The sequence below is a fragment of the Pseudorasbora parva genome, chromosome 24 (genome assembly GCF_024679245.1).
Source record: "Pseudorasbora parva isolate DD20220531a chromosome 24, ASM2467924v1, whole genome shotgun sequence".
NCBI classification, from domain to species: domain Eukaryota; kingdom Metazoa; phylum Chordata; class Actinopteri; order Cypriniformes; family Gobionidae; genus Pseudorasbora; species Pseudorasbora parva.
In genome coordinates, this window is record NC_090195.1 from 7,611,276 (window position 1) to 7,624,490 (window position 13,215).

General features: G+C 37.9%; 1 protein-coding gene across 1 annotated transcript; it reads right to left on the minus strand.

Annotated features, from left to right (window-relative positions):
• Window positions 1–7,255: 7,255 nt before the first annotated feature.
• On the minus strand, window positions 7,256–12,579 carry LOC137063773 (uncharacterized). Its single transcript, XM_067435044.1, has 7 exons — window positions 12,311–12,579; window positions 10,621–10,738; window positions 9,461–9,515; window positions 8,763–8,871; window positions 8,561–8,680; window positions 8,408–8,486; window positions 7,256–8,313 (listed from the first exon to the last, which is right to left on the minus strand). The coding sequence occupies exons 2-7, from the start codon at window positions 10,679–10,681 to the stop codon at window positions 8,222–8,224; spliced, it is 516 nt and encodes a 171-aa protein (XP_067291145.1). The 5' UTR covers window positions 10,682–10,738; window positions 12,311–12,579; the 3' UTR covers window positions 7,256–8,221.
• Window positions 12,580–13,215: the final 636 nt, after the last annotated feature.

Here is a 13,215-nt window from a genome sequence, read left to right on the forward strand (position 1 = left end):
AGAGTACCTGGCTTCAAGGAAGTTAATATTTGTCAATGGAGAATGACTAGACTCTGTACAAATGAAATATACGAGTCTGGTAGGACCAGCTGTTGCGGCTGGTCAAGCAAATGTTTGTGCTTTTGTTTCTGTTCGATAGAACTGTAAATATAACTATTAAAATACTGATATTCTGGTCTATGACTCCTCCCCGAACCTGCCGCTGCCCTCTATATTGCTCTCTCATTGGTTGTAGGTTATCGCCGACGTATTTTTCAGTCAAAACACATTTCACACAGCAGGATTTTGAATTGAAGTCCAGATATTTAGCATGCCAGATTTCTCGCGGGCGTCGACTTGTCTGCGATTCTCTCTGATAACGTCTTTGATCATTCACACATTTGATCTGTCACTCACGTACACAATCACCAATTTGCTTATGATGTTGTGCATTTGTCTGCGATTTCACAAAACCTTTCGGCAAGTCAAAATTGGGTCTAAAATCGGTGTGAACTCGACATTAGTGTCTCTTAGTTAGTGTTTCATAGTTTCACATTTTTGGCACTATTATCACGTAGTATCTACTAATTAGTGATGCAATGATTGATAATTCTTTATATTTTAAAGCCGATAACCGATATATTGGTAACTCTAAATCCAAATTTTTATATACTTTTTGAGAGCCTGATTACAAAAACAAAAGTCTCCCCATTAAAAGCCATGTCTCAAGCACACAATTATAACGCTCTCATTATAATTTTATGTAGCCTATATAGCCCCTTTCACACTGCAATTCCGGCAAATACACGGATAATGCGACCCGGCATTTGTTCCCGGGCCGCTAGATTTGGTCCATTCACACTGCCAGCGAAATACCGTAATATGTGCGCTTTCACACACATCCCGTAACGGTCCCGGATCGAGTTGACACGTGACATCCGGATGTGACGTATAATGGCGAGTGATCTCAGCTTTCAGCACGGATAGTAAGGAGCTCCGTGGTCTCAACGTGGTCAGTTTGTGCACGTTTCTGCTTGTTTAATTTTAGTTTCTTTTGTATACGAAAACTCTCTGCGTTTAAAACACTGACTAGCTCTTCTGGCACTGCAGGGTTGTATTATTGAAAACACAAGCTCCAGGAGTCGCACGATCACTACGTACACGTTGCGGCTTTTGTTCACACAGCGCTTGTCCCGGATCGAACCCCGCAATGTTACTAGGTCCCCGACCCGGGTTCAATTCGGTAATCAATTCCAGGACGTAGTTGCTTTCACACAGAAGGCGACCCGGCAATGTTCCGGGAATATTGCGGATCCGACGTGCAGTGTGAAAGGGGCTTATGACAGACTTGCATGTTGCTCTTTACAGTATTTCACTGTTTGAAGTGGTTTCAATCATATTTCAAGCCAATAAAAACCATCATGGTGAACAGTGCACATCTGACGTGTCTCAGCCGAAGGAAATAATACATTATTTATCTGCTTTAAAATATCAGCCAAATGTTCTTATTAGGCCGATAACGATAACATTAAAATGAACATATATATCATCAGCCGATACCGATATGTTGGCAAATATATATCGTGCATCCCTACTACTAATTACGACTTATGTATGATTTACAATGTGATGGAAATGGGTTTCCATATGATACAGTCTATAAATGGAAAATAAAAATAAATGCACAAAATGCATAATAAAATAATAATAAAACAAAAAAATACAATAAAAATACAAAATGCAGACTAAAATTAAACAATACAAAAAATATAATATACAATAAAAAAGCTAAACATTATTGCAGTAATATCACCCGAGCAAGAACAATGGCGAATGGTCAGCAATTGCGTTATGACAAAATAAAAAACAAGTAAAACATCTAATCTTAAATTGAGAGGACCTTGGGTGCAACAGATTAATGGTCTCCCGTCAAAGTTCGCACATACCTATCAGAGACCACGTTGGGTTTCTCCCTCTGATTTTCTCCTGTGAGAAGGGGACAAGATCTGTGATGACAGGCCTAGTGAGGGGGAAGAGATGTCAGAGAGGCACTGGTGACAGGCCTAATGCTGTCAGGTAGTGCTCTCCTTATGTGCCCTCTGGATATGCATACCGCTCCATGAGCCTAGTCGAATTTAATCTGTGCTGATAGTATAATGACACATGCAGGTCTATTTGTGCAGGAGAGATGTTTAGATGACCATATTATAACATGTGAGTAGCGGAAGGCCAAATCGGAGGGCAAAAGTGGTGTGGTAGAGTAGTAGGGTGATATAAGTCACGTACAAAAAACCTGTCCAGCACCAATAACAAAACGTATAGGTGTGCCTCAGCTGCAACTGCATTGTCTTGGAGTCCTACATGGGTAACAGGTCATAACTAGTCAGGTGGAAAGATTCACTCACTCCAGCCCGCACTCCCGTCCCGCTACTGGGGTGCCACAAGGTTCAGTGCTTGGACCCCTGCCACAAGATGCATTGTCAAAGGCATTGACTGGGAACATAGAAGTCAATTTAAATGTAAAATGAATGTTATCCAGTAATGTTGTACACTTAATATGAAGAAATGTTTTTAATAGATATGCAGTGTTGGGCAAACTACTCTGCTCTGATTAAGCATATGTTTTAATAAATATAAAATAGTCAGCTGTCATTAAATCTAGCACTTCATAATAATAATAACAATAATAATAATATGTAAAAAATTATATTCTAATAAACTATATTCCTAATTGCTAAAGTCTTTGGTACTGTGATTGCATGTACTGTTAGTGTTTTGAACAAACGTTCTTTAAATAATGTCAACAGAATGTTTGTTCTAAGTTATCTGGTCTTTATTAAAGGCACAACGTGTAATTTAGAAAGCAGTGGAGCTTTTATTTTGCTGCAGAAAAATGCTTCTGCTTGTTCTGCTCATGCGCATATGGGGTAGCGCAGCGCTAGCCTGGGAAAACCCAGACAAATTTTAGGCAAATTTAGATTTGCTCTGCATGTAGTCTGGCAAAGAGCTCATTCAAGCCCATTTCTAATCCGTCAAAATCGGGGCACCAATCAGAAACGTTGGGGCGGGCTTTACAAGATGACGACAGCGCAGGAATGCCAGGATGCCGCCATGGAACATCACTCGTTCGAATCCGCTATCGCGTCTGTTTTAAGCGATTTAAACCAGAGCAAAGAACAACCCTCGGCTACCAGATGTGGATTACACCGGTTACTTGAATGAGGAGGATGGGGAGTGTGATCATGTGCTAACACACACAGCAGCTCTGGATCTGGCCTTTCTGGGCTTATTTCCTCACACTAGATCTAGTAGTCAAGTAAATCATTGTAAATAAATTACTAGCGTAATGCATAAGTCTGAAATTTTTCTAACACATCTAAAATGACTGAATTTGAATAAAGTTTGTGAGACAATTTTCCAAAGACTCCTCAATATTATTTTATTTTCAAAATATTGCAAATCACATTCTAATCGCAATACAAATGGCTTACAACAGGGGCAAATCCGATCATAGCTTGATGTTTTCTGTTCATCCGTCAATAAGAGATGTTTCAGTCGGTCTGAGATGCTATTAGGTTTTACAAATTTGAGTGGTGGTGGACACCAGCTATTATCATATTTCTTTTAAAACAACAGCAAAAGTCGTCAGAAGCCATTGCAACATCTTCCTCAAAATCACAAACAGAGAATTGCTGTCTCAGATGTTTGTCCGTCGCTCTGCTACGTCATCGTCCGTTGGTGACGCCCCTTTGGAAATTATTTGTCTATGAAGCTTTGCCAGACCATAACTCAGTTACTACTGAGAATGGTCTGGTTTTAATCAGACTAGCACAGAGCTGTTTTATCAGATACATTTGAGTGTGTTGGAGGTTATGCCATAATTCTACTCTGTGTGTTCGCTCTGTGGCTACTATGAGACACTTGTGGCACTGGCACACTACAGTAAACTAGATCAATATTAGTCACGGTAACTCGCGGTAAATCAAGAAAACGAGATTGAAACAATAAGATTAACTGTGTTGAGCTATATAACAATCATTAGTTTTCTGTCAATGAATGTATCCAAACAGTTGTTCACCTGTCTAATAAAACATAATATATTACTAAAGCATCTTTGGTGTTTCCATGGTTTCTACAAAATAAAAACCAAAAATTGATTGTAATACAAGTAGATGTCGTTGATAGGCGATGCATGGCCACGGTCTGCGTCCTGGTTAAAATTGCTTATTTCTCTGGATTTCAACATTCTTGGAAACATTTGGGATAATATAAGTAGGCCTACACATCAACAAAATATATAACACACTTCGGTTTTTGGAAAAAAAATCGTACATATTGTGCCTTCAATTTTTTCAAAACTTTCTTCTCTGAAATGTTTTAGTTGGACGTAAATGTTATAACTTGTTTCAGACTATCATATAGGCTATAACACTCAAAAGTAATTATTTTTGAAAAATGATTAAAAAAAATTATCGATTGCATATAGAAAAGCGTTTTTTAAAACATTTCAACCGATGGAGGTTTTGAACGCTCAGATTTAATTCAGAAATACGTTTTCATAACGTAATGGGAGCGTATTTTGTTAGATATGTCAGAATTTTTAGCAGACAGAAAATATTCACACGCGCGATTTGATACTCAATCTGTCAGTCAGCGAAACTCTAACGTTGTAGCATACCGTGCATTTAATCAGTAAAATAACATTTCTACAGATATCTAGCGATAATATTGTCACACTCTGTAAATAAGTAAACAATCTGACAGCAGACAGAAAGGTGAGCATGTCACAAGGTGTACTTAAGGAGACGACCTATTTGTCCTTGAGAACCTGCACCACTCAACGTGATTTATTGTGCGATATTGTTGTGCTTTTCAATATTGTTCAAAAGCAAGGCACTGATTACCTCTCTGAGTTCCTCTGTGGTCTCCTGTCAGCCCTTCGCTCACCGCCCCTGCGGGCTAAGGCCTCTTTAATTGGTTTTGAAAGGATTGTGCACCCTTTCATCAGTGATATACTTCGTAATGTTGAGGACTGGACTGGTTAAATTCAACTAACTCTGTTCTAAAAGAGATTCAAAAGGCTCCCAGTGTGAACATTACAGTACGAAACACAGCAAACTAATTACAGAGAAAACATTAATTAAATAAACTTAAGATGGCTTCAGTGAAACGTTAATGAGTTTAAAACGCAGCACAAATTTCCCTAACTGTGTATCACTTGTTTACAGACTTAGCTTTGTCTACACCTCCTGGCACAGATCAACAGATCCTAGCGTTTTATAAACGGCTTGAGTGGGTTCCAGTATGACATTATTTAATACTTTGTCTCTCAGTCTACAGTAATGGTTCAGTAAATGTGAAAAATCTCTGCAATATTCTGGGATGTAATGGAGTGCCTTTCTTCTTTCTGATACTTAAACTTCTTACACCTGAGACGGACCATTTCTTGACTCAAGAGAGTGTCCAATCTCGTCTATGAACTCTCATCACTGCCACACTGGTATATGGTTTAACCTCGTATTTTAGTCACCCCCAGCTGAATATCTGAGTAAGGCTGGTATATTTGGCCTCTAGTAAGCTATGTGTGGAGTTCCTTCCACAACATTTTTATTTATAATAAAAACCATTACCCTAAAAATATAGAAAATAAAAATCTACTGGTTTTGAAAGGGAAATATAATACAAATAAGAATTTGTATGTAATGTTTAGCAGAACCTACTGAACTACAAAAAAAAAAAAAAAAAAAAAAAAAAAAAAAAAAAAAAAAAAAACACGCACAAGCAACAGTTCCCTCTACTGGTGGCAGAACGCCATCGCAGCAGCGTGAGAGTGACGCCATCAGCTAGGAAGACTCCGGTGATGAGTGACATCCATGATGGATGGCTGCACCCAGCGTAGCATATTGCTGCCCTTAGAGAGAACAATGTCTGTGCAGAACACTGAGCCTAACACCACTGAGAGCTGCTATATTTGTCTCTAAACATTGTGCTAAGGACAGCATATGAAATGTCACCCTCATCCTTACTGAATGAGAAACATACAGAAGAGGAGCACAAAACTCAAGCAAAGTCGCCTGTAAAAGAGTCATACAATGGCAACAACATTAGAACTATAACTATGATTTTATGAGAGTAATACATAAAGAAAAGCAAGACTAAAAGACCCTAAGAAATGCCCCATGAGTGTATTTTCCTTTTCTGTATTTCCTAACGTAGTTGGAATGTGAGACAACTATATTGGCAAAAGTTTTTTTTGGACACCTGCCTTTACATGCACATGAACTTTAATGACATCCCATTCTCAATCCGTAGGGTTTATTATGGAGTTGGCCCACCCTTTGCAACTATAACACCTTCAACTCCTCTGGGAAGTCTTTCCACAAGGTTTAAGAGTGTGTTTATGCAAAAAAACAAAACAAAAAAAAATTACCATTCTTCTAGAAGCGCATTTGTGAGGTCAGGCACTGATGTTGGATGAGAAGGCCTGGCTCGCAGTCTTCGCTAGAATATATCCCAAATGTATTCTATCTGGTAAGGACTCTGTGAATGGGCCATCCCGTTCCCATAAATTTGGGACCATGAAATCGTCCAAAATGTCTTGGTATGGTGAAGCATTAAGAGTTCCTTTCACTGGAACTAAGGGGCCAGCCCCAACCCCTGAAAAACAACCCAACAGCATAACCCGCCTCCACCAAACTTTACACTTGGCACAAGTAGACAAGTACCATTCTCCTGGCAACCGCCAAACCCAGACTCGTCCATCGCAGACAGAGAAGCGTGATTCGTCAGTCAAGAGGACAAGTCTCCACTGCTCTAGAGTCCAGTGGTGGCGTGCTTTACCACGCTTGAACTCACTGAGCTCCTGAGAGTGACCCATTCTTTCACAAATGTTTTGTAGAAGCGTCTGCATGCCTAGGTGCTTGATTTTATATCCCTGTGGCCATGGAAGTGAATGGAACACCTGATTTCTATTATTTGGAGGGATGTCCCGATACTTTTGGCAATGTATTAAAGCTTTTGCTAATGCTAGATGGGACATTCTCCTTCTACAGAGCATTTGATTGTTTTTTAATACAATACAGTTTGGGGTTAGTAAGATTTTAAAAAATATTTGTGAAAGTCACAATTTTTTTTATTTATTTGATCAAAATACAGTGAAAATAGTGAAATATTACAATTTAAAATAACTGTTTTCTATTTTAATACATTTTAAAATGCAATTTATTCCTCTGAGGGCAAAGCTGAATTGTCAGCATCATTACCAAGTACTACGTCTTCAGTCACAAGATCCTTCAGAAATCATTCTAATAATATTATATAATATTATAATATAAAATTATGCTTTTTGTAAATTTACTTTAGCCTTCGATCGATTTAATACATCCTTGCTAATATTACAAATATTAATTTCTTTCAAAAAAAGAAGTCCTACTGCCCCGAAACATTTGAATGGTAAACCCCAGCCATCAATAGTTTTTGTCCATATTCAAAAGAAAGAGACCATTATTTTATAAATATGTATATTGGTTAAAAATGTATTTTGTCAATTCAAATTTAATAAACATGACACTCTTAGAAGAAACAGTTCTATAGAACATTAAAGGGTTCTGTCAGTGCTTCATACATAGAACCTTAGGGGTTCCCATAATGGGATAATTTTAAGGATTTAATTTAATTTAAAGGTAGGGTAGGCAATTTCTTTTATACATACTTTCTGTTATACTGATTGAAACTCTCTTCACATCCTGATGGCAATAGAAATGGTCTAAATACTAAAATGTACATTTTCTGTGGAAGTCACAGGATTAAAAAATGTTTGTCCAATCATTGCATTCAGTCCGAATGATACGCTTTCCCGCCTGCCTGTCAATATGTATTTCCATACCTTCAGACATCAGACGTCACATCACCCGCTGTTCATGTCTTCAGGCTCGGATTTATGCGCTTCCACGTCAATCATGTGTTTTGGAGGAGGCGTGGCTTTGGAGATGATCTGAAGTGAGGGTGGGATCTTATGCTTCCAAAGCTAGCTTGCTATTTACAGCCTGTCCGAAATTGCCTCCCTTACCTTTAATGAATTTTGTTTTAATTTCTCATTTCATAGAGCCTCTTTGTCATATAGGGTTCTTTAAAATTGAGTCCAGAACCCGAGTGTTTTGTATAGAAAGCACTGAACCTTTTTTTCTTAGAGTGTAAAAGCCACAAAAGTCAAATTTTGATATAAAAAGTATGAACATGTTTGCTAGTAGATGGTACAGTTAGCAGATGACCGTTGAGTGCACAGGAAGTCACTGGTGATCTCTTTATATCCTGGAGATTCAGTAAGACCGCTGCCTGCACACAGACAATAAATCTCAGAAGCCGGTTTTGTCTATATATAATAATGGTGTTTAAGTAATCAAGTGCAACATAATGTAGTTTGACCTACCTTCTATTAAATTGTAGAGATTGCAATAGTTGGTGCCGTGATCTGTGACAACATACCAGGTCTCTGACACTGACATAGCCTGGAGAACAAGTTAAAACAGGTTATTTTTTGGTCAAACATGATACTACATCACATTTAGTTCCAAACACTTACAGACACATGGCAATGTGTAAAAAATCCATAGGAGACGAGTCTGAAGTTGATGTCATCAACATATTTCTTTACTGGCGTTGTGTGTTTGGCCGATATGAAGTGCACAGATGCAGACTGCAACTTCAAGAGAGAAAGAGCAACGTATTCATGTAAGTTATACAGATAAATATATACACACATCTCCTTGAATCAAAACACACACCTTGTAGAGGCACTTCTCTCCTCCCATGGCACAGGTCGAGACTGTCCTCCACTTTTTAATCTGTGTGACCAGAGCTTCATACACACTACTGCAAGGGAGACTGAAATACCTGGGAAAAGCCAAACAACTTTTAAATTGCTAAAACTGCATACAAATGCTGCCACCTAGTGGATACCGAAGCATTGCACTGCCCACTAAAATGAAATGTGTAATACACATTGAAAAATCTGTTTTCTATAGAACTATATAATCGTAATTTACCCCAAATAAAATGTAATTTAAATTTCATTCATAATAAGAATAATTCGATTTTAAATAGACATTAAACAATGAATTAAACATTAAAACCAAAAATATAGAACAAATAACAAAGACTGATTCAATTTAGCTTATATTGTATATAAAGTAAAACCTGATCTCTAAGCAACTGAAAACAAACAAAACTGTTAAAAAAATTCAAGATTTAAAAGTTATTTCACACCCTATTTTTTTATCTAATCAAAACCTTATAACTGTTCCCTTATACAAATATAAATAATAATATAAACAAATACATGAATCTGTATCATTTTCTTTTCTTTTCAACTATATAACTATTTACATTCTCCTGTGTGCAAATATAACACAAAAGATGTTGAATTCTTTAATCCAGATCAAATAAAATAAAAACAATCAAAGAAATGAGTATGATACTTTACCACTCGACTTTGCACTGTGCATGTAGAGGTCCTGCGGAGCACAATTCAGATGTCCCTATAGTCACAATACCGATAAACAGCAAGTTAGAGAAACGCATGGTTATTCTGCAGTCCAGTGTAGCAACTAGTTCAGTCAATGCTGAAAGTTTTCGAGAGGTCTTTACAGGAAAGAAACAGAATCATAGGATGGTCATGAGTGAGGCTGCAAGGGAAATTGACAAATTTAATTAGAGCATCAAGTGAGCTCTCAAAAAAGAAACAGGCCTACAGGGTGCGTGAAGGTTGAGCTCAAAAATAAGTCTCTATCTGAGAAAAGTGAGAAAGATTACATTTTTAAAGTGAGTTGCAGACATACAATTAAAGTCACTCTTTCCCTGATGTGCGTTTCCCTCGAGGAAAAAAAAAATCATATTCTTAATAGACTTTAAACCTATTTAAACTGAGGATCAGAAACTGGAACAAACATTAGGGATTCGGTAAAAAAAAAAATAGACATAAAAGTACTGTAGGACAGTTTGGACGAGATCAGGGAGAAACTTGTAAAGTTCATCCAAATGGGAAAATGATGTCATAATTTATTCACTCTCAATGTCATGTTGCATGCACACACAGAGAGAATGAAAGTCAATAGGTTCCAATGTCAAATATCTTCTTTTCTTTTAAAGTTGTCATGAAATCAAAATTGACCCATTTACTTTAGTGTATATATCTAGTCTTGCAGTGTACAATGAATCTGTGCAGGTTAATACACAGAAAACCGCATGGGTTTGTTGTGGTAATCTTTAATCAAAATCTGAAAAAAAAAAAAAAAAAAAAAAACTAAAAACCCTGCCCTCTATTCAATATTCTGATTGGAGTATATACTCACTTGGAAATATGTCACAACACTGAAGTAAAATTGCATCTTCTGGTTCACAGGGAGAGGGAGGAACTCCCAACTCTTATTTTTCCCTTTTGTAAGAAAATATGAGCAGTGCATTTTTACACTGTTCCTTTATAGAAACCAACAAACAAAAAAAGACCTCAAACCAAGCTTTTGTACTCTACCAACACAATGCATAAACTGGTACTCAGCAAGTCATATCATATTCATCAGACCTCATGCACACACTCCTCAAGGATGTCCTGCAGCATTGCATGTCTCACAGTAAATGACTTACCATTCTGGTCAGAAACAACATGCTTGCTGTTTTTGCAGGCCTGAAGCTGCTGTCTTGACATTGCAGAGAAGTTGAAGAAGAAGAGGAGTAAACAGCAGTGTGTGAACTCAACGGAGGGCTGGAGGAAAGAGCAAAAATGCTATTTTTGGAGAAATTGGCATGTTGTCGTCAGCATGCTCTTGCTGTGGGCTCTCTCGGTCCACACTCTTGCCAAAGGACCTTAAGGTATCACAGATTTTGACACAAGGTCAAGCAGTAAATGGCACAGTCTATTTCTATGCATGCATGTATATGCGTATCTATCTATCGATCGATCGATCGATAGATAGATAGATAGATAGATAGATAAATGGAAAACTGCAAATAATGACGCATCCCAGTGTCTTTCACTCAAACACACACACACACACGCACACACACACACACACACACACACACATATACATATATATATATATATATATATATATATATATATATATATATGTATACACACTCTGTTTTTGGCCTTTGAGTGAAAGACAATGGGATGCGTCATTATTTGCAGTTTTCCATTAATCTTTTTAATGAATTGTTTCAATCCCTCTGACATGAAAATGTCATCAGCTTCTTGGCTTTTGGCTGAAAGGGTTTTATCACAGTGCATTGCCCTTTCATTGTTCATCTGTGATGTGCAATTCATTGTGGCCAGATTACAAACACTGTATTAAAAACAGAAAACAAGCTCATTTGAACCTGTCCTACTGAAGTGAACAAAATATTAATATTATTGTGTTATTAATATTAATACACAGGAAAAAAGTTTTTTAATGTGGTCTGTTAAAGTTTGCATAAAATCCTATTCTTAAGAGATAATAGTATACATTCAGGCATAAACATTTAAAATAATGGCAAATATATATATATACTGATCAGGCAGATAATGTTTTGAACACTGACAGGTGAAGGGAATAACACTAATCATCTCTTCATCACCTCTTAGTGGGTGGCATATATTAGGCAGAAAGTGAACATTTTGTCCTCAAAGTTGATGTGTTAGAAGCAGGAAAAATGGACAAGCGTAAGGATTTGAGAAAGTCTGACCAGGGCCAGACAATGGCTAGACAACTGGGTCAGAGCATCTCCAAAACTGCAGCTCTTTTGGGGTGTTCCCGGTCTGCAGTGGTCAGTATCTATCAAAAGGGGTCTAAGAAAGGAACAGTGGTGAACTGGCGACAGGGTCATGGGCGGCCAAGGCTCAATGATGCACGTGAGGAGCGAAGGCTGGCCCGTGTGGTCCGATTAAACACATGCTTGACTGTAGCTACTGTAGCTCAAACTGCTCAAGAAGTTAATGCTGGTTCTGATAGAAAGGTGTCAGAATACACAGTGCATCACAGTTTGTTGCGTATATTATTGCCCATGCGGACCCCTGTCCACTGCCGAAAGCGCCAATGGTGGCCACGTGAACATCAGAACTGGATCACAGAGCAATGGAAGAAGGTGGCCTGATGAAAAGAATCATGTTTTCTTTTACATCATGTGGATGGCTGGGTGCGTGTGTGTTGCTTACCTGGGGAACACATTGCACCAGGATGCACTATGGGAAGAATGCAAGTCAGCATAGGCAGTGTGATTCTTTGGGCAATGTTCTGCTCAGAAAACTTGAATCCTGCCATCCATATGGATGTTAATTTGACAAATACCCTACCTAGGCATTGTTGCAGACCATGTTCCCCCTCTCATGGAAACGGTATTCCCTGGTGGCTGTGGCCTCTTTCAGCAGGATAATGTGCTCTGCCACAAAGCAAAAATGGATTAGGAATGGTTTGAGGAGCACAATGAGTTTGAGTTGTTGACTTAGCCTCCAAATTCCCCAAATTTGACTTAGCCTCCAAATTCCCCAAATTTCAATCCAATCAAGCATCTGTGCGATATGCTGAACAAACTAGTCCGATCCATGGAGGCCCGACCTCGGACCATAAAGGATCTGGCGGTAACATCTTGGTGACAGAAACCACAGCTATATATATCCACATATGATTTATGTTATTTGCTTGTTTTTTTCTCTTTGGCATTTTATAGACACAGATTTTTCATGTCCATTATTAAATATTTAATATTGTTACATAAACGAACTTATAAAAAAAGGATAAACTGTTGATCACATTTTAACTAAAGTGTTTTTTCCCCCTTCTGTTGGGTCTCTGGGGTGCACATTTTAAATGTTTAAAGTTTAAACTACTGAAGGGTATTTTATGTTTATGTGTATTTTGATGAAAACAGAACGTGTGTGATGAAATTGAACAATTTTAGCACTTTTGTTTTAGCACCTTTTTTTCCAAAAAACAAAAACAAAAAACGCAAACATCCTTAATTAAACAGTGTCTTTCTCAAAAACACGATGGTGGTTCATTGTGGGGCTGGAACCTATTATTTTGAGTGTCCAATCTAGATGAGCCCAGAGGTGTATTACTGCAGAGGACTGCCTTCACAGAGCAGATGCTGCAGCACTCCAACATGTAAGAGCAAAGAAACTGAATAAAGAAGCATGGCAAACGATCATGAAGCGAAGTGTACAGTGAGTAGACGTATGGTGGCCCGGAAGTTATTTAT